This window comes from Centroberyx gerrardi, chromosome 11 (assembly GCF_048128805.1).
Source record: "Centroberyx gerrardi isolate f3 chromosome 11, fCenGer3.hap1.cur.20231027, whole genome shotgun sequence".
In the NCBI taxonomy this organism is placed as follows: domain Eukaryota; kingdom Metazoa; phylum Chordata; class Actinopteri; order Beryciformes; family Berycidae; genus Centroberyx; species Centroberyx gerrardi.
The window spans coordinates 31,960,698-31,986,663 of NC_136007.1; the positions used below are offsets into that span (position 1 = coordinate 31,960,698).

At 43.7% G+C, this 25,966-nt stretch overlaps 1 protein-coding gene across 1 annotated transcript in view; it reads right to left on the reverse strand.

The window, feature by feature from the left end:
* The window catches only part of ppm1e (protein phosphatase, Mg2+/Mn2+ dependent, 1E), a 92,160-nt gene extending 89,611 nt beyond the window's left edge, over nt 1-2,549 (reverse strand). Inside the window, exon 1 of the mRNA XM_078286660.1 lies at nt 2,368-2,549. Within this exon, the coding sequence (XP_078142786.1) occupies nt 2,368-2,549 (182 nt within the window). The remainder of the gene's footprint in view (nt 1-2,367) is intronic.
* Nucleotides 2,550-25,966: the final 23,417 nt, after the last annotated feature.

Here is a 25,966-nt window from a genome sequence, read left to right on the forward strand (position 1 = left end):
TCAGATTTCTCAGAATTGTTACAGTAAACTTTGAAAGGTGTATCATCCTTGGAGATTTCAATATCCATGTTTGTTGTGCAAAAAACACATTGGTTGTCAAGAAGAGCATTGTTGTGCATCAACAGTGTCAGTGCCACTGGCGGGGGCGAAGGGACACCAGAGCTCTCCCCCTTTGATGGATGTCTCGCCTCAATAATGGGAAACCCTAATTAGCGGCATTGTGCCAGACTTAAGAACAGACTTAAGAACGAAGAGAAGAATACCAGTGCCACAATAGCAGCCATAATGCATCATTATGCACCATCATTGCAAGCCCTTTTATAACCTTGTGACATTCAGTCCAATTGCTTAACATCTTGAATTTGTAGCAATTAATTGGGACACACAATTTATGAGCCCATAATCAAAGTTAATTGCAAATTGGGAGATGCTGTTTGGGCAAACTAGACACCGTTTAGACTAAAGCCTCAAATAAATAATTATGGCATGGATTAGACGTCTGTATAATTTAATATGGACCATAATGAATTGATTTAACTTTTTTTTTACTTCATTTTACTGCTTTGCCATCCGAGTCTGATTCCTCAGTGTGTTCGCAATGTACGTATAGGCCTAAATCCTGGTTTTGCTAAAGTTGTTGTTGATGCCATAAAAGTGATGTGCATTAATTTAATTTAATTTAATTTCACTACTATGTCAGAGTCACGTGGTTATCTGAAATTAGTCAACACCCCTCCAGCCAATCAGAATCAAGTATTCACCCAGGCCATTTTATAATAAATATTAATGGATATTTTGAGAGGTGACTTTTTTTGTAAGCTCTTTTTAATGTTAATCATGTTAAATATCATTGCATTTATCATACCACCGCTTTTGATATTATTATCCCTATTGTAAAATATAAAATATTTTTTGTAAGCTCTTTTTAATGTTAATCATGTTAAATATCATTGCATTTATAATACCACCGCTTTTGATATTATTATCCCTATTGTAAAATATAAAATATTTTTTGTTGGGCCCCTTGAGTATTTCTGCCCCCCGACCCCCGAAACGAAACCCTTGCTCCGCCACTGCTTCTACCTCTGAAGAAATGCATGTGGCTACAGAGTCTGTGTGCATATGCAAAATGACTAATTCCATGTACCCTATGCAAACTGACCAATAAGTTGATCAAAATTGTCACATAAGCAGTCCCCTTGCCACTCTGTGCCCCAGATGAGTCCTTCCACCCTGTCCTCCCCAGCACAGTTTCTGTGCCTATTTTGGATTTAAAATCAGGCCAGGCAGTAGAGCTCAAAGTAGAGCTCTGTCAACCCAGCTCAGCCCAGGCTTACTTTGTCTACAAAGTTCATCCATGTGGGGGAAAAACACTAGTCTAAAGAAATTCACATGGCAGGATTTCCACTGTAACAATCAATGGCTCTTGAAATAAAGCACAACAGTGTAGGCTATCCTGTGGGTATTCTGCCACCATTCGTTTTCTTTAATCTGCCTCTAGTGACTGTTTCCTCTCTTAATGAGAGGAAATGTAAGTATTTCTACTTATCTACTTTGCCAGCAGCACTTGGAAGGTGTGAATACAGTGAGATTTGGATGAAAAGGAGCAATGATGGCTGTCTGCAAAATGTCATGCACTTAACGTTAGCAATTATTCCACGTACTGCAACAATAATGTGTTTTTTTTTCTTTCAGAAAACAACATATCTGTGACAATTGGTATGGCTTAGGTTATTAGTGTGTAACGATCAGTCTAAAGAGTGAGGCTAATAACGTAACCGGTGAGTCTATTTTTAGCCTACATGAAGATGCGCTCCGCAGTGATGGCGATGGTTTCTTCCCCCTCCGACACCATGACGTCCTCCTGTTACGCAAAACCAGGGGTTCACCTTACCGAGACCTCCAGCACCGTCAAGACTGGAATAAATTAACGGAACGAACGGCGAGACAATGTACAAATGTGTGGTGTTTTATATCAATACAACATGCAATCCTGACAGGCAGTGCTGATGCTTGGCAGCGTTGCTTTTAAATTTCTCACCTGCTTTGATCCTAAATCCTCATTACCTTTCACTAAGATACTTGTCTAAACTTGGTACTGGACACACCCAGCATGGCATTCAGCAGCTAGTTGGCATCCTATCGGGGTATCTTGACCCAGCCTAGGTCACCGGGCTGGGGGAAGCTGGTCTCCGTAGCCTGCAGCCACCAAGCAGCCAACTCGCCACAGCATTACAGCTCTCCATAATATCCTTTGCATAAAAACTAGCTAACATCACGTCAATTTCTACAACTAGTTCAGAAATTATATGCTGTGAACACACAACATGAATAGAAACACGTCGTGAGATAAAGTCGACACTTAACTATTTGTAGAGGTGTTGGAGACATAAATCGAGGCATTCCCCTTCCACCTCGTCCTCTGACACTAGGTCCGACAAGGGGCGCATCGGCAACGGGTCGTTCTCCTGGAGAGGCGGTCTCATCTCCCGGAGGAAGAGATCCAGGAACCGTCGAAAGGTTTTCTCCTCTGCTGCAGAGCCGGTCATCACTTCTCATTCCTGGACAGACAGAGACAGCTCCGCCAGTTAGTACACTACTGGACTAAAATGACCGTCAGGAGACTACGGACTAGCAGGACCGTCAGTAGACTACTGGACTAGCTGAACTGACAGTAGATCACCTGGCTAGGTGAACGGACAGTATACTACCGAACTAACTGAACAGAAAGTGGACTATCGGACTAGCTGAACTGACATTAGGCTACCGGACTAGCAGGACTGTTAATAGAGTACCGAACTATATGAACACTCAATAGACTACCGGACTAGCTGAGCACACCGTAAACTACCGTACTAGCTGAACAGACCGTAGTGTCTACGGTACACTACTGGACTAGCTGCTGGTTTGCTGGACAGAGCCTCGCTCAGTGCCGGCCGGGCACGCGCAGCGCGTCAACAGGGGTTTCGAGTGCTCGGGGAGGGGGCGGTGACGTCAGAGAGAGCGGAGCAGTTTACATGCCTCCGTCCCCTAAGCCCTCGCCCTATCCTCTCCGCCTCCGTTTGCGCGTTCACGAGAAGCATTCGCCATATTGAAGGGCATCCCAAAGCAGGAGAAGGGAAACCTCCAACAGCGACCCCCGTCCCTTACGGGCCTTAAACACTCTGCCTAGAAACAAACCATGCGTTCGCGCGAGCCACGCCAAATTAAGCGGGGGTGAGTGGCTGTTAAATCCTGCAAGTGCTGTTTTAAAAGCATGGGTTAAGCCAGCAAGCACTATGAACTACCGCGGAGAGCATGGCGGAGGAGGAGAAGACTTCCAAAAAATCTAATTATATAGCTCTAAATTAATTGGCTACAGTTCCAATTAGAGGATTAGGGCCACATGTGAAAAATATATTTGAGTTCTGAGTTTAAACTCAGAACTCGGAAGCCTAATATTGTATTGTAGCCTAATATCTAATTATAAGAAATAAAGTAAAATGTGAGAATGTGTAAAACGTGGATTTTCCGTATTTTGTTTGAAAACACAATACAATACTCTACAATAACATGGATTGGAATTGCACTATTTTTATTGGACTGTTTGAGCCCGTCCGGTGACATCTCATGTTATTAAAATAATGCGTGGCCACGACTTATGAACGTGTGGGAACGGGATCCTAACGCGTGGCCACGACTTTCTAACGTGTGGGAACGAGATATTTATGTCGTGGCCACGAGGATGGGATGGAAAACTCCACTGACTGACACCTGCAGCGAGTCTGAAGGTTAATTGCCGGCAAGGTTTTTTTTTCCAAAAAAAGACCCAGGGCAAGTTCCTCCTCACAAACTGAGGGAAAGGAAGACCCACCTGACGTCCGTTGTGGGTGCCGGACAGCGGATACTCTATCCAGATAAAGAACAGGGTAAGAGAGATGTTATGATTCACTGCTTTAGTAAAGAAATAAGTCATTGTGCCATTGTAGAAGTGGCAGGAAAGTTGAGAAGGACAACTTCTCTAGTTGACTACACCAACTCGTGTGTCATTTATTTTAACCACAGAGCAAGACAATTTCCTTCGCGCTCAAAAACACAACCTACGTCGAGCAGACGTCAGACTCAGAAAACCAGACTTTCTTAAAGGGACCGTGTCTCCTTAACCCTGAGAAGCACACAATATAACTGTGTGTGTTAAACATACCCAAACCACAGATTATTATTATTATTATTTTTTATTTTTTTATTGTTGAAATAGCATTACAAACAAAAAGAGTGACATAGAAGATAAACAAGACAGACATAATGGACAGACATACAGACAATAACATCAAGCAGTTATGATGTATGTGATGATATGATAAGAGTCCGGGGGCGGAGAGAAAGAAAAAGAGGTAATGTTGAAGTTATAGTGAAAATAAATATATGATGTAACAGCAATATCATTATAATAACAATAATAAAATAATATGATAATAATATAATATTACTATCACTATCATCATTATATACAATACAATATAATATAATATAATATAATATAATAATGACCATTAATAATTAACATTACATTTATATGTAATGAGGAGAGAGGCCAGACCGGGGCACCGGAGAGGCGAGCGAGAGGCCCCCCACCCGGCCCTCCAGCAACACAACCGGAAGCCCCGGCGGGAGACAGGTGGCGCGGGTCAGGGAGGGACCCAAACCCCCTCCCTCTTTCATTTTTTTTTTATTTTTTTTTAAAAATTTTTTATTTTTTTTTTCTTCCTTTTTTCTTTCCTTTTACCCTCTTTCTTCCTTTTTGTTAGTTTAGTTTAAGTTTTTAGTTTTGGGGAGATCTTGCTTTGAGCCACGCCCAGGCCCAGAGGAGGGCGCTGGCCCGTTGCAGGTTTTGTGCCTTGTCCTGCCTTGGACCACTCCCAGACCGTTTGGGAGGGAGTCTGTCCGCTGAGGAGTGACATTCTTTGTTTTCTTTGATTGTTTATTTGTTTTTGTTTTTTTTGTTTTGTTATGTTTTTTCCTTAAGAGGGAGGGAGGTAACCACAGATTATGGTGAATAATGTCTATAGAGTCTGCCACATACGTCCCCCCAGAATTCACCATAACAGAGAAAGTCAATGTGGAGGGGGACGGATGACCTGGCCACAACGGCTCTGCAGAACGGGAGTGGGGGCCGGGGCGCCCGCAGGAGGAGCCTTGGGGACCCTGCAGCGGCATGGGGGCAGGGTGGGGGGTGGAGGCAGGGCAGGGGGGCACCCCCGCCGCGGGGGTAGGGCCAGGCCAACGGGTTGGTCCAAGTCCAGGTGAGCTGGTTTGAGGCGGTCCACAGAAATGTGCCCCAGCTTGCCGCCAACATCCACCACTAAGTGCTTGTCCCCGGTCTCCAGGACGCGGAACGGGCCGTCGTAGGGAGGTTGCAGAGGCCCACGGTGGGCGTTGTGGCGGATGAAAACGTACCCTGCCGACTGCAGACTTGCGGGGACGTGAGACCGTGGGAGGCCGTGATGCGAAGTGGGGACCGGTGTGAAAACACTGGCGTTGTCCCGTTGGCGGGCTGCAGACCAGGGAGCCGTGGTGTTAGGGACGAAATCCCCTGGGACCCGCAGCGGCTGGCCGTAAACCAGTTCGGCAGACGAGGACTGGAGGTCCTCTTTAGGGGCGGTCCTGAGGCCCAGCATGACCCACGGGAGCCTGTCGACCCAGCTGCTGTCCTTGAGGCTGGCCCGAAGAGCGGCCTTCATGGAGCGATGAAACCGCTCGCACAACCCGTTGGCCTGTGGGTGGTACGCGGTGGTGCGGCGGAGCTTCACCCCCAGGCCCTCTGCGACTGCGTTCCAGAGCTCGGACGTAAACTATGGGCCTCGGTCAGAGGAGAGGTCAGATGGGGTGCCGAACCGGGTGACCCAGGACCCGATGAACGCCCGGGCTACCTCGGTGGACGTCGTCGACGACAGCGGGACGGCTTCCAGCCATCGAGTGGTCCTGTCCACCATGGTGAGGAGGTAAGTGAAACCGTGGGAGGGGGGAAGGGGGCCCACCAGGTCTACGTTGACGTGGTTGAACCTCCTTTCGGGCACCGGGAACTGCGCCAGGGGGGCTTTGGTGTGGCGGTGCACTTTAGAGCGCTGGCACTCCATGCAGATGTCAGCCCAGTCTCTCACGTCTTTTTTGAGCCCGTGCCAGACGAACCTGGCCGCCACCAGCTTTATAGACGGCTTTTTGCCCGGGTGGGAGAGGCCATGGACGGCGTCAAACACATGCCGTCTCCACCCAGAGGGAACGACGGGCCGGGGATGACCCAAGGAGACGTCGCACAGGAGTGTGGTGCCAGCATCGTTGAAAACCACGTCCTCCAGCTGCAGCCCTGTGACAGCCGTCCTGTAAGCCTGCACGTCCGGGTCGGCGGCCTGATCAGCTGCCATGCGAGCGTAGTCCAGTCCCAAGTGAACGGCCCCCACGATGGCCCGGGAGAGGCAGTCGGCGATGAGGTTGGCTTTGCCAGCGACATGCCGTATGTCCGTGGTGAACTCCGAAATGTAGGAGAGCTGCCGCTGTTGGCGGGCGGACCACAGTTCGGCCACCTTAGCCATGGCGAACGTCAGCGGTTTGTGGTCCACAAACGCCGGGAACTGGCGGCCCTCCAGCAGGAAACGGAAATGTCGAATGGCGAGGAAGAGGCAGAGGAGCTCCCGATTGAAGGTGCTGTACTTCCGTTCACTGGGGCGTAACTTGCGGCTGAAGAAAGCAAGCGGTTGCCAGGCACCGCCCACCCACTGCTCGTGCACCGCGCCGACGGCATAATCCGAAGCATCCGTGGTGATGGCGATCGGGGCCGTGGGAGACGGGTGCGCCAGCATTGCGGCGTTAGCCAGAGCAGTCTTAGCGTCCGTAAACGCCTTGTCCCTCTCCGCGGACCAGTCCACCGCGTGTTTCGGGGCCTTGCCTTTCAGAGCCTCGTACAGTGGTTGCATGAGTCGAGCAGCTTGGGGGATAAAGCGGTGGTAAAAGTTCACCATGCCGAGGAAGTCCTGCAGGGACTTGATCGTGAGCGGGCGTGAGAAATTTGTGATGGCGTCCACCTTTGACGGGAGGGGGACTGCCCCGTCTTTGGTGATGCGGTGACCAAGGAAGTCGATGGTGGTCAGCCCGAACTGGCTGGGTTGACGATCAGCCCATGCTGGCTGAGCCGCTTGAAGAGAGTCCGAAGGTGGGACAGGTGTTCCGCTTTGGAGGTGCTGGTGACGAGGATGTCGTCCAGATAGACGAAAAGGAAAGACAGGTCCCGTAGCACCGAGTCCATGAGGCGCTGGAAGGTCTGTACGGCGTTCTTAAGGCCGAACGGCATGCACAGGAACTCGAACAGTCTGAATGGGGTGATCACTGCCGTTTTGGGGACGTCCAGCGGGTGAACGGGCACCTGGTGGTATCCACGAACGAGGTCCACTTTGGAAAAGATGACTTTCCCCGCCAGGTGGGCGGAAAAGTCCTGGATGTGCGGGACTGGGTAGCGGTCCGGCGTCGACACGTTGTTGAGACGGCGGTAAACGGCGCACGGGCGCCACCCGCCGTTGGGCTATTAGTGGTCGCAGCCTGGTACACGGCATCTCGTAGTTGAACACACACACATAATATTCTTACACTAGAAGGATACATATACACACATATGCATGATATAGGCCTACTTTACTATGAAATTAGTATTTTTCTCTGACACAAGCCAAATGGGTCAAAGCGTGTGTAACTTTGCACGTTACCTATATAACAAACGAGTTTGATAATGACCAATTGAAATGATTTCACTTTCGGATAGACCAATCACATTCTTTTCGTACATTTCTTATTATACACGTCCCATATGTTATTATACACGTATGATAAGAACCATAACTTATATTACGTGCATAATAAGAACTATGTATCTATGTGACTATGTATTTATATCATATGTGTCTTACAAGAAATGGAATGTGTGTGATAAGAGAGACAATTTTGTATAGAATTTCTGATCAATCAGTGGATTTCTTATTGATTCAACGCTGACCTTTATAAATGATGATAGACTACATAAGTGAATTGCGATATCCAAGCATCAAGGTCAGTGGTGAATCTATAAGAAATCCACTGATTGGTAAGAAATTCTATATAATAAGATTGGCTTTCTTATCATACAAGTTCTATTTCTGATGGCTGGGGTGCCCCAGTGGCTCAACTGGTAGAGTGCGTACCATTAAGGCTAAGTCCTAATCATGGTAGCTGCGGTTAAAATCCGACCTGTGCTGCATGTCATCCCCTCTTTCCCCTCTCCTGTCTTTCCTGTCTGTCTCTACTGTGACTGTTAAAAAAAAGCAGAAATGCCCCCCCCAACCCCAAAAAAAAAAAAAAAAACAATGCGATTGGCCAGTCTGTATCATTTTGATTGGTCATTATCAAATGCATTGGTTATGTGAACATGCCATGAGTGTTTAGGTGGTCTACATGCAGAATCACCAATGTACAACCATAAATGCTTGTAAATTTGTGCAAAAGTTTTTTTTAATTATTTTTTTTTTATTATGTTTTTAATGCCACTACAAAGGTAAAGACATTCAAGTAACAATAATCAATCAAATACAAATTAAATAAAGAGACAAAATACAAATTCACATTCACAAAAATGCATCAAATGATTTGCACAAATTCATTGTCTTAATAGCTTTCTTGTTTTTGGAGGAAATAATTGTTCTGCTGTATTGCTTGGCTTCATTTTCAAAAGCAACAAATGAGGGCTTATAATTATTAATTTTGTATTTGTGAATATGGTATTTTGCCAAAATAATGATTAGGTTAAGAAAATAAGATTCTCTGACTTTACTGGCACTATATTTATTGATGCCAAATAATGCATTTTCTAAGCATAGAGTGAAATCAGACTCAACATTATCAATAATAAACCTGCATAAGCCTTTCCAAAGCTTTCTGGAGTGGGCACAGTGCCAAAACAAATGAAGTGTTTCTGGACATACATCACAGAATGAGCAGTTTACATTGATATCCTTTTTCAACTTTAAAAGACAAGAGTAATAGCTGTGTATACATTTAAAAGAGACCTCCCTTTTTTTCCAAATATTTTTCCAATTAAGATTGTTTGTGAAGCTGTTGTAAGTAACAACATAGGGGATGGACACAACGCTTTGAAATGAAGTAGATCTCTGTTATTATTTTTGGTAGTAGATGAGAAGCATATCTGGGAGTGTCAATTGGATTTATGACCAGTAAGTGCTCAACTCAACTCAATTCAACTTTATTGTCCCACTAAGGGGAATTGGGTTTGCAGCTATGGTAAACCAAGCGGTCCACAACCACATCAATCAAACAAAACAACACAAAACAAAACAAAACAAAACAAAACAAAACAAAACAATACAAGATCATGTCAGAAGGGCTCCTCACATGTACCATTGTACAATAAAGATCAAGACAGTACTGTAGATTAAGGCAGTGTAAGGAATTTCCATATAATCATAGTCCATATACAGTAGTTCAGTAGTTATTTGGAGTTCAGCAGACCAATGGCTATAGAAACAAAGGATGCCTTGATTCTCTTAGTCCTTCCACCAGGCACCCTAAAACAGCGGCCCAATAGCAACAACACAATTTCCCCATGTAGGGGATGATCAGAACAGTCCAGAATGACATTGATCTTCCTAAGAACCCGTGTATGGTAAATGTCAGTGAGCTGGGCCTGACTCACTCCAATAATTTTACTTGCCATTCTGACAAGGCTAGTAAGTCTCTTCCTGTTCGAGTTGAGGTTACCATACCATGCTACAATGCAGAAAGTTAAGACAGACTCAATAAAACTCTGATAAAAAAGTGTCATCGTTTTGCAAACATTAAATGAATTAATTTTCCTTAAAGTGTAAAGACGCTGTTGTACTTTTTAAAAAATTAGATCCACACATAGGCCCTCCTCTTGCTGCATCTTTAAAGAGAAGACCCCAGAAGGAATTGCATCTATAACAGCATATTCCTTTGGAGTTTCTATTATTCCAAATAAAATATTTGTGAGGTGAGAAGTTGTGTTTATAAATGAGGGACCAAGCAAGCAGCACAAAAGAAATTCAACTTTTTTTTTTTATTTAACCTTTATTTAACCAGGTCGGTCCCGTTGAGATACAAAGACCTCTTTTTCAAGGGAAGCCTGGCCAAGATAGCAGCATAAAGAGAGATAAAAGTTGCAACAACATTAAAACAGACAAACATAAGACACAAAACATGCAATAAAATAAATAAAAACAATTACAACGTTCATAAAAAACATGTACAAGTACGAAAGGAATCTGCTTCTAAGTCTCTCATTTGATTTTTGAAAGTTCCAAGTGGAATAAGTTCCAGCAGTTTTAGGTTGCTCTGAAGTAAGTTCCAGGCTGTAGGTGCAGAATACATAAAAGCCTGTTTGCCAAGATCAGTGCGGACTTTGGGGACGGTTAGCTGGTAATAGTCATTTGATCGTAAACAATAATTACTGTAGGTTCTAGAAATATAACCACAGAGGTACGATGGAAGTAATCCTAGGATGGATTTATAGATAAATGTGTACCTAAGACCACCTAATTTGGAAAATATGCAATGAGGTATCAAGTTTCAAATCGAAGTGGGATAATTTGAGAACTTTTAACATAGTGAGTTGTATTTTTCCCGATGACAATAAAAAGGATGTTATCAATTTTTTTAACTTATCTCACTGTATGTTGATAAAACATACAGTGAGATAAGTTATAGTCTGGAGATACTCTCTGCCTTTGTTAGCAAGACTCTTCCTTTTATAGATAAATCTCTCTGTAACCAATGATTCAGTTTCTTGGTTATTTCTAAAATTGGATCAAAATTTAAGTAAGAATCTTTGTTCTTGATAATCGGAATACCTGGATAAGTAACCTTTCCTTTTATGGGTATATTATAGATATGGGGTACCTCACATTCTTTAAGGGCCAACAACTCACATTTAATGAGGTTTAAGCAGAGCGCAGAAGCTTTATTTATCGCAATAGGAACCTAGCTAGAATCTTAAAAAAAAATTTTTTTTAAAAAAGGGTTGTGTGGTGTGAGAAGCTATGTACAAAGAAGGAAAAAATACGGGAATATTTGGCATCCCTGTCTAATACCGCAATTTAACTCAAACCTAGGAGATGTGCCACAATTCAATTTAACTATTTCCATTCATATACATGGTTCTAATGGCCTTGCAGAAAAATTCACCAAATCCAAATTTTTCGAGGGAACGGAAAATAAAATTGTGTTCTACTGTGTCAAATGTAAAAATCCAGGAAAAGAATGTAGATCATCAGAACATAAATATGAATAGTCAATTAAATCTAAAACCAATCTAATATTATTCGAAATGTGTCTGTTTCTCATGAATCCTGATTGAACCTCATCGATAAAGGGATCTAGTACTGCTTTGATTTGACCTTGTGTCAAGGTAGGAGGAAGAGTCCCTTTTTCGAAACTGTTGTAAAAACTTCCAGAAGGAAAGGTGCCACCTGTTCTATAAAACCCTTAAAGAATTCTGCTGTGAGACCATCCACAGATATTCAATAGCATTTAAAATCTCCAGAGATATTGGACCATCGCATAGCCTTTTGTGATCGTAATTAATTTGGGTGATATTATTATTATTGAAGGTATCTAGGAAGTTGGTGGTTGATTCTCCGCAGTATTTGGAGTTAAATAAGTTACTATAAAATTTGGAACAGTGTTTAGATATCATGATAGGATCATCACTTACCACTCCATTGATATTTAATTGTTGAACTGTATTGTTTATGCCATTACTTTTTTCAAAATTAAAAAAAATAAGTAGAGTTTTGTTCCCTCTCCTCAAGCCATCTTTTCCTGGATCTTACAAATGCGCCTGCTTTAGTTTTGTAAATTTCATCTAATTTATTTGGTTGGTCAATTAGTTCATGTCTTTCTGTTTCTGATAAACTTCCAGGGGGTCGTTGATAGAGAGAAACAATTGTAGAGACCACATTCTCTTCCTCTAATCTGCGGGCATTTGACAGAGAATTACAGTATTCAAACAGAGAATGGATCATCTCATTTACATCATGGAAAGACAAAATGTTTAGATAAACAAAAATAAAGCAAAATAAATCAGATATTTGATTACTTATCCATGAAAACTGGCCGTTAAAGCTGTGATCACTGTGGGGCATCAGTAAAAATCAGAGGCGTCATGCCCATTCAAACTGAGGGGGCACGTGCCCCCTCAATTTCCAGAGGGTGGACTTTCTGGGATATAAAATTTAACTTTTCATTCTACTAATTTTCAAGATTTAGTTGTAATCATTTAAAATTGAATGAGACAAATGCATTTTAGGACGGAAACTGTTCCTAGATCTCTGTCCATCCAGATCCACTGCAGTGGAAACCTATAAGACGAAGAAGAAGAATTATTATTATTATTATCATCATTACTATTATTATTTGCACTGCAGTGGAAACCTATTATTAACCTAAAGTGGGTCAAAAAGTATTGTGACAGTACTTTGTGTGGAGAATAATTCCTGCCTTGATGAGTATTAACTAAAGGCACCTGCACCTAAAATGGCTTTATGTATCGATCTGCTATGAATCTTCTATATCCATGTATTGGATCATTTTGTCTATTTATGTGCCATCTGATGAACACGGGGTCACTGGAGCTCTTGGAAGTGACTCTGCTCTCATTCCCTCTGCTATTTTTACCTAACCTTGTTCTTTCTGCTAGGAAAAACTTAAACTCTTGGAGGCTTCCACGACTGTACGTTTTGCACAGCTATAAGAAGACCCTGTAGCCTTTGTATAAGGACGCATCTTGGGGCTTTTAATTCTGTAATACAATATTAGCTTAATCCAACTGTCATTTTCAATTTTTTCAATAACACAAATATACATCGGCAGATTTAAAATGATCTGACCTACATTTTTCCCTAATTACATTTTCTCATGAGTAACAACTTGGGTGAAATATTTTTGCTGTTTGTGGCAGGTGAGGCAGTGATTGAACATTGATGCAGAGGTGGTCAGAGCCAGCTGCATCCGGCTGGTCAGCAAGGTTCACCTGACCCTGATTAACCTGGGACTCTGTAGAGAGGTACCAGTGGACTGGCAGACATGCTAGTTAGTTACTGACTGCCTGTTTGTTTGTTTTTTGCTACATTTTATAGACAACTCAACTTTAAAGCCTAATTTCTGCACACAGCAAAGTGAAATTTTATAGTTTTTTCTTTTTTATATACTTTTTTGCTAAAACAATTCAAAATTGGCATCGAAATCGGCCAAAAAAGACTGTAAGAAAGACGACGCTCCCACCACCTCCGTTGCGAACATGGCCACCCTGACTAAGCTACTGGAGGAGCATAGAGCAGCCCTCTCCATGGAATTTAAATCGGCCATAACATCACTTGAAGCGAAATTGGACTATGTCCAGACAACGGTCACAGACCACGGACACCGCCTGACTTCCCTCGAAGCTAACGCGAACCAGCTCAGTGACAAAATGGAGACGATGGAGGCTAAATGTGCAGCTATGGAGGAGAGCTACAACAAGCTAAAGGCCAAAACCATCGACCTCGAGTCGCACAGCCGCCGCAACAACATAAGAATAATTGGCCTACCTGAGTCAATTGAAGGTGCACAACCCACGTCCTTCTTTTCCAAGCTGCTGGTGGAGCTCCTCGGCGACGGGGTCCTCCCTTCACCTCCGGAGCTTGATCGTGCCCACAGAGCCCTAACTGCCAAGCCAGGCCCCGGGCTAGGCCAAGAGCGGTAATCGTACGCATCCATCATTACAAGACGAAAGAGGCTATCGTTCAGGAGGCCCGAAGGAGGAGAGGTGAGCTGTTCTACTGGGGGAAACCAGTGGCGATCTTCAAAGATTACTGCCCCGAAGTCATTGAACAACGCACGGCGTACCGGGAGGTGATGTCGGCGCTCTACCAACGGGGGTTTAAATCATCGCTCCTGTACCCAGCGAGGCTACGAATCACAACCAAAGATGGAAGGAGAAAGCACTTTGCATCGGTGAAGGACGCCGCGACTTTCCTGGCAACCCAGCACAACAATGCATCGGAGTCTCTGGCTAGGGAAGAGTGGTAACTTTAATAATAGTGACCGAAACTTGGGCAAATTTAATATGTTAGCTTTGATTGGCGCCGTTGCACTGACGTTACATGTTAATGTTCCCAGTTAGAGTTCACACTTTTATAGAAAATACGACGTAAGGAATGTTTGAATGTCTTTGCACTTGAAATATCGCTTATGTGAACACAATGTCTTTATAAATCCTTGTCATTACGGGTTTGGACGAACTACCTCACATAAGACTGAGTACTACATATCTTATGTTTGCAATTCTCTTACACATGCTGCTTTCATAGAGAACTCTAACTGAACTATACTTAGTGTTTTATCACGTTGTTTTACTAATGCAATGCTTAGTAACAGTTGGCCTGTCACCCTTTCGACTGGATGTCTTATTCACTTTGTTAATTTAGTTAATTTTTATTTAATTATTAATTATTATTATTATTATTATCACTTTATTTATCTCGAAGACTGTTCTTTATTCTGAGGCACTTGTATCAATACGGGATCGAGGCCTAAAACTGCCGGGAAGGGTATGTACGGATTGGTAAGAGTTAGGAAGAGCTTGCGACTGTTCAACACAGTTACTATCTGGGATATGGTTATATGGGTAGTTTTTATTGTGCTTTCATGTTCCTTGGAAGCTTTCTGGGGCTGGGGGGTAGGGAAGGGACAGTTTTGCTTTAACATTGGCACTCAATTAGGTTCTTTCTGTAAACGTTGCAGGGGGTCTGGTTTGGAATGTATGCTATGCATTGTCTATTTCCCTTTTAATGCTACTACATGGAGTCTACACCACACTGTTACTCTTCAACACGCATTCTTTACAAAATATAATGGGTAGCTATATTGTGAGTTGGAATGTCAAGGGGTTGAATCACCCAGTTAAAAGGAAGAAAGTATTCGCCCATCTTAAGCAGTTTAACACAGATATTGCCTTTCTACAGGAAACACACCTGCGTTCCTCAGACAACTCCAGATTTCTGGCAGGCTGGGCGGGGCAGCACTTCCACTCTACTTTCCAGGCGAAGGCAAGAGGGGTCTCAAAACGTAACAACTAAAAGCTAAAAACGTACTCTTCGAACCAACCAAAATCACAGCCGATGGGAACGGCAGATTTATAATTGTCTCAGGGAAACTATTCAACACAAATGTTGTCTTGGCCAACGTATATGCCCCAAACATAGATGATGTCCGCTTCCTCGATCGCCTGTTTTCTCATTTCCCTGACCTGGGCTCCCACTACTTAATACTCGGGGGGAACTTCAACTGTTGGTTGGACCCAGTGCTGGACCGCTCTCCCACCAAACCTGGTGTAGTGAGTAAATCTGCTTCACACATTCAGTCTTTTCTCTCCGAGTATGGAATTTCAGATATATGGCGGTTCCACCACCCTAAGGGGGCGATCAGCGTCGCTACAGGCGCAGCCGCGTCAAAAACGCCTAGGCAGACCGCGTCGGGCAAAACAGCTTGGTGCGCCTGTGGAGCAGGGCTGCGTGTGCGACCAGGTTAGAGACCGCTAATATCAGCTTTTCATCTGTGTTTTCCTCTGTCACACCGTTCCCACCACATCAAAATGCATCAAAACAGGAAGGAAAGCCCGCCTTCTGCTTGATTTGATTGGCTGCCTGGCCCAAATGTGACATTGACGAGCAGTGCGACTCCGCGCCTTGCGCCGGAAAGTTGAGAATATTTTAACTTTTATGCGCGCCTAAAAACTGCCAGAAAAACGCGACGCGCGTCGCAAGAGAAGAGCACGCACCAGGCGCGCCTTACCATAGGACAACAATGGTTTTGGTGGCGACGCCTTTCTAGCGACGCTTCTCGGTGTGATCGCCCCCTAAAGAGAGACAGTATTCCTTTTTCTCCCATGTTCACCACACGTACTCCAGAATAGATTATGTTTTTATTGATAACAGGTTAATCCCCCAAGTCCATTCCTGTACATACCAAAGTATTGTTATATCTGACCATGCCCCTGTTGTGATGTCACTGTCACTTCCTGGTATTCCACGGCCCACAAGGCACTGGCGTTTTAACTCAACCCTGCTTTCCGACAATGAGTTTGTAAAGTATATAGAGGAACAAATCACTTTTTTTCTTGAAACCAATAATACTCCAGATGTCTCTGGTCTTATGGTCTGGGATGCACTCAAAGCCTATCTAAGGGGGCAAATTATATCATTCACTGCAAACAAGAAAAGACATTCTCAAAAGGAACGATTGGATCTGTCATCTTAAATCCTAGATATCGATAAGCAATATGCACTGACCCAAACCCCAGAACTATATAACAAAAGACTAGAACTCAAAACAAAATTTGACCTCCTTACTACTCACCAAACGCAAAATCTTTTATTAAAAAGCAGAAGTACATTTTATGAGCATGGTGAAAAGACAGGGAAACTGTTAGCTAATCAACTAAAAGGACGGAGGGCTAAGCAACTTATAACAAGTATTCATACAGAAAGTGGAGATGTCACTTCAGATCCCATTAAAATCAATAATACATTTAAAGATTTCTACTCTCAACTATACTCCTCCCAATTTGATGGAGACGAGATGACAATCAAAGCCTTCTTGATCCTCTGCCCATCCCAACTATTCCCCCAGACTTGGTGGAAAAACTAGAAGCGCCTCTAACCCAAGCAGAAATAGCCCTAGCCATATCATCAATGCAATCTGGAAAATCACCAGGGCTGGATGGATTTCCAGCCGAATTCTTTAAGAGGTTTTCTGCATTCCTCTCCCCACAACTAACAACCGTTCTGTCTGAATCCCTTCGGCTGGGCTCACTCCCTCCATCTCTAAATGAGGCATGTATAATTCTCATAGCCAAGAAGGGGAGGGACCCTGCAGAGTGTGCTTCGTACAGGCCAATCTCGCTACTGAACACAGATGCTAAGATTCTAGCGAAGGTTTTGGCGCACAGGCTGGAAGAAGTCCTCCCCCAAATAATAGCAACTGATCAGACAGGCTTCATTAAAAATCGTCACTCCTTTTTTAATGTCCGACGTCTGTTTGACATACTGTATTCACCCTCCAGCCCCCGAGTGCATTGTATCCTTAGATACGGAGAAAGCGTTTGATCGAGTCGAATGTAAGTACTTATTTACAGATTTGGAAAAATGTGGATTAGGGTCGTCGTTTATAGCTTGGATTAAATTATTATATGCATCTCCCACCGCAACAGTTCAAACTAACAGTACATTTTCTCAGCCTCTTGCCCTAGGCCGTGGAACCCGTCAAAGGTGCCCACTAAGTCCATTCCTCTTCGATCTAGCTATCGAACTGCTTGCGATTGCTCTTCATAACAGCGTAGACATTGCTGGCATTTGGAGGGGGGGTATGGAGCACAAAGTGTCTTTATATGCAGATGACCTTTTGTTATACATCTCAGACCCAACAACCTCTCTACCAGCAGCACTCTCTCTGCTTAACCAGTTTGGATCCCTATCGGGATACAAGATAAACCCGCACAAAAGTAAACTGTTCCCAATTAATAAGGAAGCATCTGACCTAGACTACAATGACATACCATTTCAAACTGAAGAAAGACAATTCACTTACTTGGGAGTAGCAGTCACACGGAAATTCAAAAATCTTTTTCAAGAAAATTTCTTGACTCTACTAAATCAGGTTAAAACATCGCTACTGCAGTGGTCCCCTCTTGCATTGTCCCTTGCCGGTCGAATAAACTCTATAAAAATGAATATACTCCTAATATTTACATATTTATTTCAGTGTGTGCCAGTGTTTATCCCAAAATCATTCTTCGACTATCTCCTCTTATATATGGCAAAATAAGAAGCCGCGAGTAAGCAAGATCCTACTTCAGAGACTCAAACAAGACGGGGGCATGGGGCTCCCTGATATCCGCCACTATTACTGGGCTGCTAACATTCGTTGTCTTGCCTTTTGGAACCACTTCTACCTTCAGCCTAACAGCCCAGAATGGACATCTCCGGAGCTAAAATCATGCCAGGATATTTCGCTTCCAGCACACCTCGGTTCATCGCTTAGCCACTCTCTGACTACATCAATAGACAACCCGGTTGTGTGCCATACCCTGAGAGTGTGGGCCCAGTTCAGGAGGACCTTTGGCTACAGAGACTTCTCCCTTTTGAGCCCTGTTGCTTCCAACCATCTTTTCACCCCATCTCGACACGACTCAACTTTTCAGGACTGGCACAGGAAAGGCATCAGATGGTTTAAAGACATGTTCAAAGATAACTGTTTTATCTCTTTCAACCAACTGTCAGAGAAATACGACTTACCCAAAACACATTTCTTTCAATATTTACAGGTCAGACACTATGTGCGCTCTGTCCTACCGTGCTTTCCTGAAGAACCTGATTCTAACCCTGTTGACACATTTCTTTCATTCGACCCACTATCTAAAGGTGCATTGTCAACGTTGTACAGGAAAATTTCCATGCTGACATGTCCACCTCTGGACAGGATTAAAACAGCTTGGGAACATGATTTGGGGCATACACTATCTGTTGACCAATGGGATTCCATCTTCACATCAATACACAAATCCTCACTCTGTGCAAGACACTGCCTAGTGCAATTTAAGGTAGTTCATAGGGCCCACATGCCCAAGGTTAAATTGTCTAGCATCTACCCTGATATCACCCCCACTTGCGACAAATGCAAAAACAATGATGCTACCCTTATCCACATGTACTGGCTGTGCCCTCAATTACAAAACTTCTGGAAAGACGTCTTTCATACCCTATCCAACATCTTAAAGCGGAATCTAGACCCGGACCCTCTGGTAGCTCTGTTTGGCATTACTGATGAAGACGATCCTCATCTGACATTTGCAGAGTGCCGCATGGTTGCCTTTGCCTCACTCTTGGCTAGATGCGCAGTCTTGCTCAAATGGAAAGATGCTGCCCCGCCCACACTTAGTCAGTGGCTTCGAGACATAATGTCCTGCCTTAAATTGGAGATGATACGCTTCTCAATCAGTGGCTCTGGGGATAAATTCTATAAGACCTGGGGACCCTTTTTGACATACTTTCATAATACCCAAACGACATAGTGTGACATGCATTCTAGCCCTGCCCTTTATGGCGCAGGGAAAGGGTCAAAATTAAGACTACTGAGAAGCCGGCGGAGGCTATATCCTTGACGAAGCCAGCTACTGATCTGGCCAATGATAAGCTGGCGCTGGTAACTGAGAGGCCGGCGGTGGGAAATGAGAAGCCGACTATTCATTTGACCAAGGTGGTAACTCATGCGTCTAACCTAGCAACCCACTGGATCGGCTACTGGCTTGGCTGGTCATTAGCTTCCTTGGCTGGTAACTAGCACGCCAAGGCTAGCAACCCGCTGGTCATTAGCTTCCGAGGCTAGCTAGATTAGCTACTGATTTGGCTGGTCACTTTCTTCTTTTGTATTTTATTGGCGGATTGGAGCCAAATGCAGCGCGTTACCACCACCAACTGTAGACAAATGGGATTTATCTAGATTCTTTCAATTAGCCTATTTTTTTGTTACCAAAAAAAAAAAGTATTTCTCCTCCGTTTACAGCAGCGTAGTCACCGACTTTCCTTTGCTGACAATTTATGTGCGGCATTGCTGGTTATTTGTCTTTTGTTTTTTTTGTTTTTTTACAAAGGATTGTTTCTTTGTATTTTAGGTTTTGTGCTCAAATTCAAAATGGGTATCGAGTCAGTTTCAATGATTTGTTTCCCTTAAATTGTGATTTTTTTGGGGGGGGTTTAAGCAACTACGGCGAAATGCTGTTATCCTATGGGTTTTATTTGTTCTTGGTATTCCTCCATGCATTTATGTAAAAAAAAAAAATACAATGAGCCTTTGACCTGTTGTCATATCAATCCATCTTGTGTTGTGTGTTGAGTGTTGTGTCAGCCACTTAGTGGTGACTTGTGGTGCAGCTTGGCAAAACTGAAAATTATTTAAATGAGAGAACTTTTTAGATTATCTACAAATATATGCTATATGGAAAATCACGTTAAATGGTTATGTTGGATTGCATCGTAGTTTGAAATACAATATCAAACAAATTTTAAATCAAAGTTCTAAAGTAATTCCAAAATTGAACTTAGGGTTGTTGGTTTAGACAGGATGCATGCCACTGATAGAATGAGGAAGTATAATACTGATTCATTACCTAGCCCTGCCCACTGGTTACAAAGGTAGATGGCATGCAGAATTGAGCCCAACTCCCCTGTCATGTTACAGTATGTTGTGTGCATTAAATAAGTTAAACACATGTCTTCATAAGCAAGGGTGGAAATAACTAATTACATTTACTCACTTTACTGTAATTGAGCAGCTTTTTGGAGTATTTTTCAAAGTCAGTAATTTTACTTTTACTGAAGTATGTTTTTACTTAAGTACTGCACCTCACTACATTTTAAATCACATCCATTACAGAGTACATATTTTGTGGCTCTAATAAGCAACAGAAACTGAACAATTGTAAATTGACAAATTGTGGAGCCATTCACAGTGAACGGTCAGTCAGCAAATAAAGTAGTAATGGTTCTCTTTTGTAAAAAGTAACTTTAAGTCTGAGTACATTTTAAATGAGTTGCTTTTTACTTTTACTTAAGTAGATTTTTATACCAGTACTTTTACTTCTACTTAGGTAAAATATCGGCAAAGTAACAGTACTTGTACTTGAGTAGGACATTCTACTAGTCTTTCCACCACTGTTAATAAGTTAAGTTTTGTCTGAGCCGGACCTTATTGGCAGCAGCTGTGCCGGTTGTTGACCGGCTCGATAGACTTACTGTGTTTATGGTGACATCTATTGGCAGTTAAATGAAACTGCAGCTTACATGTAGTCCAATGCAGATCTAATGGCCTGTCTACATGAATCTATTACTCTATCCATCTAGGCGAACCCTGCTGTACCAGATCTTTCTCAGACATAATCAGTTGGACTATACATTCATATTCATAACCCACAGAAAAGGAAAAGGCAACTTGACAGCTGGGCTTGACTGGGTAAACTAACTGGTGTAGGCTTAAATGTAATGGGTGATTACTGTAATGGTAGGTTTAAATGTAATGGCTAATGGTCTTTATTAACTATTAAACATAACATTTTATTGGCAGTTGTATGGTCTGAAATGTAGAGTAGCCTACAATTCAACATATTTTGAAGTCAAGATATTTTTGTGCACATGCACGTTCTAAGCAGAAATGCCGCACATAATTTTTTTTTTTTTATTAACAAAAGGATAGTATACAAACATTCAGGTAAACGATAGCAGCATATATCAAATTTAAGGACACAAATGTATAAGGAACATAGAGGGAAAAATTTAAAAGACAATTACATAAAAATAAGAAACAGGAGTATGTTACACATATACACAAATATATGCCGCACATAAATTGTCAGCAAAGGATAGTCGGTGACTACGCTGCCGGAAACGGAGGAGAAAGAATACTTCTTTTTTTTTTGCTAACAAAAAATAGACTAATTGAAAGAATCTAGAGAAATCCCATTTGTCTACAGTTGGTGGCGGTAACGCGCCGCATTTGGCTCCAATCCGCCAACAAAATACAAAAGAAGAAAGTGACCAGCCAAATCAGTAGCTAATCTAGCTAGCCTCGGAAGCTAATGACCAGCGGGTTGCTAGCCTTGGCGTGCTAGTTACCAGCCAAGGAAGCTAATGACCAGCCAAGCCAGTAGCCGATCCAGTGGGTTGCTAGCCTCGGCGTGCTAGTTACCAGCCTCGGAAGCTAATGACCAGCCAAGCCAGTAGCCGATCCAGTGGGTTGCTAGCCTCGGCGTGCTAGTTACCAGCCAAGGAAGCTAATGACCAGCCAAGCCAGTAGCCGATCCAGTGGGTTGCTAGCCTCGGCGTGCTAATGACCAGCCAAGCCGGTAGCCGGTCCAGTGGGTTGCTAGCCTCGGCGTGCTAGTTACCAGCCAAGGAAGCTAATGACCAGCCAAGCCAGTAGCCGATCCAGTGGGTTGCTAGCCTCAGCGTGCTAGTTACCAGCCAAGGAAGCTAATGACCAGCCAAGCCAGTAGCCGATCCAGTGGGTTGCTAGGTTAGACGCATGAGTTACCACCTTGGTCGAATGAATAGTCGGCTTCTCATTTCCCACCGCCGGCCTCTCAGTTACCAGCGCCAGCTTATCATTGGCCAGATCAGTAGCTGGCTTCGGCAAGGATATAGCCTCCGCCGGCTTCTCAGCAGTCTTAATTTTGACCCTTTCACTGCGACATAGCCCTTGACACGAAAATAACACCTGACTTCATGGAAATAGCTACATCTTTAGTTTTATTTCTTTATTTCTAGATACTGTGCCTCGTACCTATTCTAGGTAATCAAGGGGGTGGGAGGGTAGGGACGTCTTACTTTGTTACTGTCACTATTGTCACTTTTTTTATTTTTATATGATACTACATTGGTGTATATTTTATAACAATGTGGAATATGCCTGCCCAACCCTGGGAACTTTTGTTGAAATCTCAATAAAAAGATTTTGAAAAGAAAGAAAAAGTAATCAATCACTTTGAAAATTTCAGAACTTGTTGTGCATTCAGGAAGCTTCTTACAAAACAAAAATTCCTCACACATTTCGTTTTGGTCAACAAAACGCACAAATGCCAAGAGCTGTGCGTCTTTGGACATGTCCACAGATTCATCCAACTGTAATGCAAACGCCTCCGCCAATTTTAGTTTCTTGATTAATTGCACCCTCACATCAGATGCCATTTCACCAATTCGCCGAGCAATCGTTGTGTCTGACAACGGGATAGTCTTCAGTTTATTTACATATTCATCATTCCCAAACATTGTTTTGCACATATCACTGGCCGTGGGCAATATCAAATCTTCTGCAATTGTATATGGTTTTTTACATTGAGCAATGCAAAGAGCAACTTGATATGAGGCTTTCAAAGCAAGCTCTCCAACTTTCGCTGATTTTTTCATCATTGTCTGTTGGCATTGGAGAGAGTTCAGACGAGCCTGAAAGTATTCCAGTGTTTTATCTTGCAAGTGGCCGTGATTCTTCTCCAAGTGTCGCTGCAGGTTTGATAGCTTCATGCTTTTGTTTGAGAGCGTCGCCGAACAAACAACACACACCGGCAATTCAATCCCTTCGGTTTCTTTGAAGGTAAATCCAAACTTTAGGTAGGTTTCTGAATATTTTCGGGACTTCTCTCTTTTGCGTTTACCCTCTGCCACTGGGGCAGGTGGTGCTGGGGCAGCCCCATCACCTGTGGTCTCGGACGAGGTGGAAGGAGTAACGGTAGGACCCCTAGCTCGAGCCCTAGTTACTGTTACAAAGCGATACATTCTACTTCACATATTAACCTAGTAGTAGGCTAGTTATTAATTATTTTAGCACCGAACTGCGTTTTAGCCAACACTTAGCTTGCTAGCAAGCCAGCTAATTTTTTTCAATGGCGGTTGGTCACGTGTAGGCTCTGCATCACGCGTGGTTGCATGGGAATCATTCATTTTGTAAATTGTTTTTGTCAAAAGTATCTTATTGCCTATTAATACTTGGAGTTTACTCAATATTATTATTTTTGTCTAAAATACATTTTTAAATTTTTCACATAAATTATTTTGACAAAAATTGGCGGACCCCCTGCAGTACCTCCACGGACCCCCTAGGGGTCACGGATCCCCGGTTGAAGACCAATGCTCTAAACTGTAAAAAAAAAAAAAATCTGGGCATTGCAAGTTCAAAAAGGAATTTTGTGACTCAAATTTTAAATCATTGGTTCCATTTTTCTTTAGAAGCCACCTAGACCACGGGAACGGTCCAAGTGCATTCACCACATCTGCTTCTGTTGTTGACAGCTACATAGGCTAGCTGGTTGTTAGCAGCGGCTTTTAGTTGTATCCATCAAACCAGAGCTAAACCTACAAGTACAAGGGTACAGCCTACAAGACTTAAGAACAATAATTGCGTATTGTAACTCTAGTTCTATGATCACAGGTGGAGCCCTCTAACAGGGCTCTATTAGGTTAGCCACTCATCTAGTCACCTCAGCGCACTGAAATTTGCATGCACGTGCTCAGCCAATCAGGATGAGTCTATACAACCCTATGGGGCCTCGCTCAAAAAATAGTGAGCAGCCTCTCATACTGCATCCACCAAATCTTCAGTGACTAGTGGAGCGGCAGGGCGAGCCATTAGAGGGCTCCGCCTGTGATCATAGAACTAATTGTTCTATTTCACACAGACTTCGCCCTCTAACAGGGCTCTATAGAGTTAAGGCGTGAAGACATGGACGTGGCCATTTTTCGGTTCCGGAAGCAAAATACCCATTCATTTTTCGCATACACATGGTCACGTGACATGCCATTCAGAGAGTTGCAACAGTTGAATGACCTGAACCGCTACGGAGTGAGCCATTAGCTCAAACGAGTAGCAGCTGCGTCGGGAAAACTAGCATAGTTGGGAAAAAAGGCTAAGGTACAAGACATCAGAATCAGAATCAGAATTCTTTTATTATGCCAAGTATGTTTGCATATACAAGGAAAGTGACTTGGTGTGGTTGGTGCATAAGGTACATAAATATAGCAAAATACAAGAAATATCAAAATATTAACAAAATATTAACAAAATATTAACAACATATATACAAAATATATACGATGTATTGCACATGTTAATTGTATGGTGAGGTGGGAGATGTTGGTGTTGCAGGAACAACAGTGCATTTGTGTGTGTGTGTGTGTGTGTGTGTGTGTGCGTGTGCGTGTGCAATGTCGTTTGGGTCAGTGAGAGGTAGAGAGTCAGTGAGAGGCAGGGGGCTTGTTTGTGAGCCCCACTGCCATGGGGAAGAAACTGTTCAGGTGGCGTGAGGTTTTGGTCTTGATAGACCGGAACCTTTTGCCGGATGGAAGTCTTTGGAAGAGGTGGTGACCGGGATGGGAAGGATCAGCGATGATCTTTCCCGCTCTCTTCCTGGTCCTGGAGTTGTACAGGTCCAGTAGAGACGGCAGGTTGCAGCCGATGATCTTCTCGGTTGACCGGATGATCCGCTGCAGTCTGCCTCTGTCCTTGGCGGTGGAGGCAGCATACCAGACGGTGATTGATGAGGTGAGGATGGACTCAGTGATGGCCGTGTAGAACTGGACCATCGTTTTCTGCGGCATTTTGAGTTTCTTCACCTGCCGCAGGAAGAACATCCTCTGTTGGGCCTTCTTGGTGGTGGCAGTGATGTTCTCCTCCCACCTGAGGTCCTGGGAGATTATTGTTCCCAGGAATCTGAATGACTCCACAGTGTTAACTGGGGAGTCACACATGGTGAGGGGGGCGGTTGGGGCTGGGCTCTTCCTGAAGTCTGCAACCATCTCTACAGTTTTCAGAGCATTCAGCTCCAGGTTGTTCTGGCTGCACCAGGAAGCCAGGTGGTCAACTTCCTTCCTGTAGGCGGACTCATCCCCGTTGGTGATTAATCCAATGAGGTTTGTGTCGTCCACAAACTTCAGGAGTTTTACAGAAGGGTGGCTAGAGGTGCAGTTGTTGGTGTAGAGGGAGAAGAGTAGAGGAGAGAGCACACAGCCTTGTGGGGCTCCAGTGCTGATGGTCCGGGGCTCAGAGACAAGCTTGCCCATCCACACGTACTGCTTCCTGTCTGTCAGGAAGTCAGTGATCCACCTGCAGGTGGACTCAGGCACGTTCAGCTGGGATAGTTTGTCCTGGAGAAGAGCTGGGGCGATGGTATTGAATGCGGAGCTGAAGTCCACAAACAGGATCCTGGCGTAGGTGCCAGGGGAGTCTAGGTGCTGGAGGATGAAGTGGAGTCCCATGTTGACTGCGTCGTCTACAGACCTGTTGGCTCTGTAAGCAAACTGCAGTGGGTCGAGGAGGGGGTCGGTGATGGCCTTGAGGTGGGCCAGCACGAGGC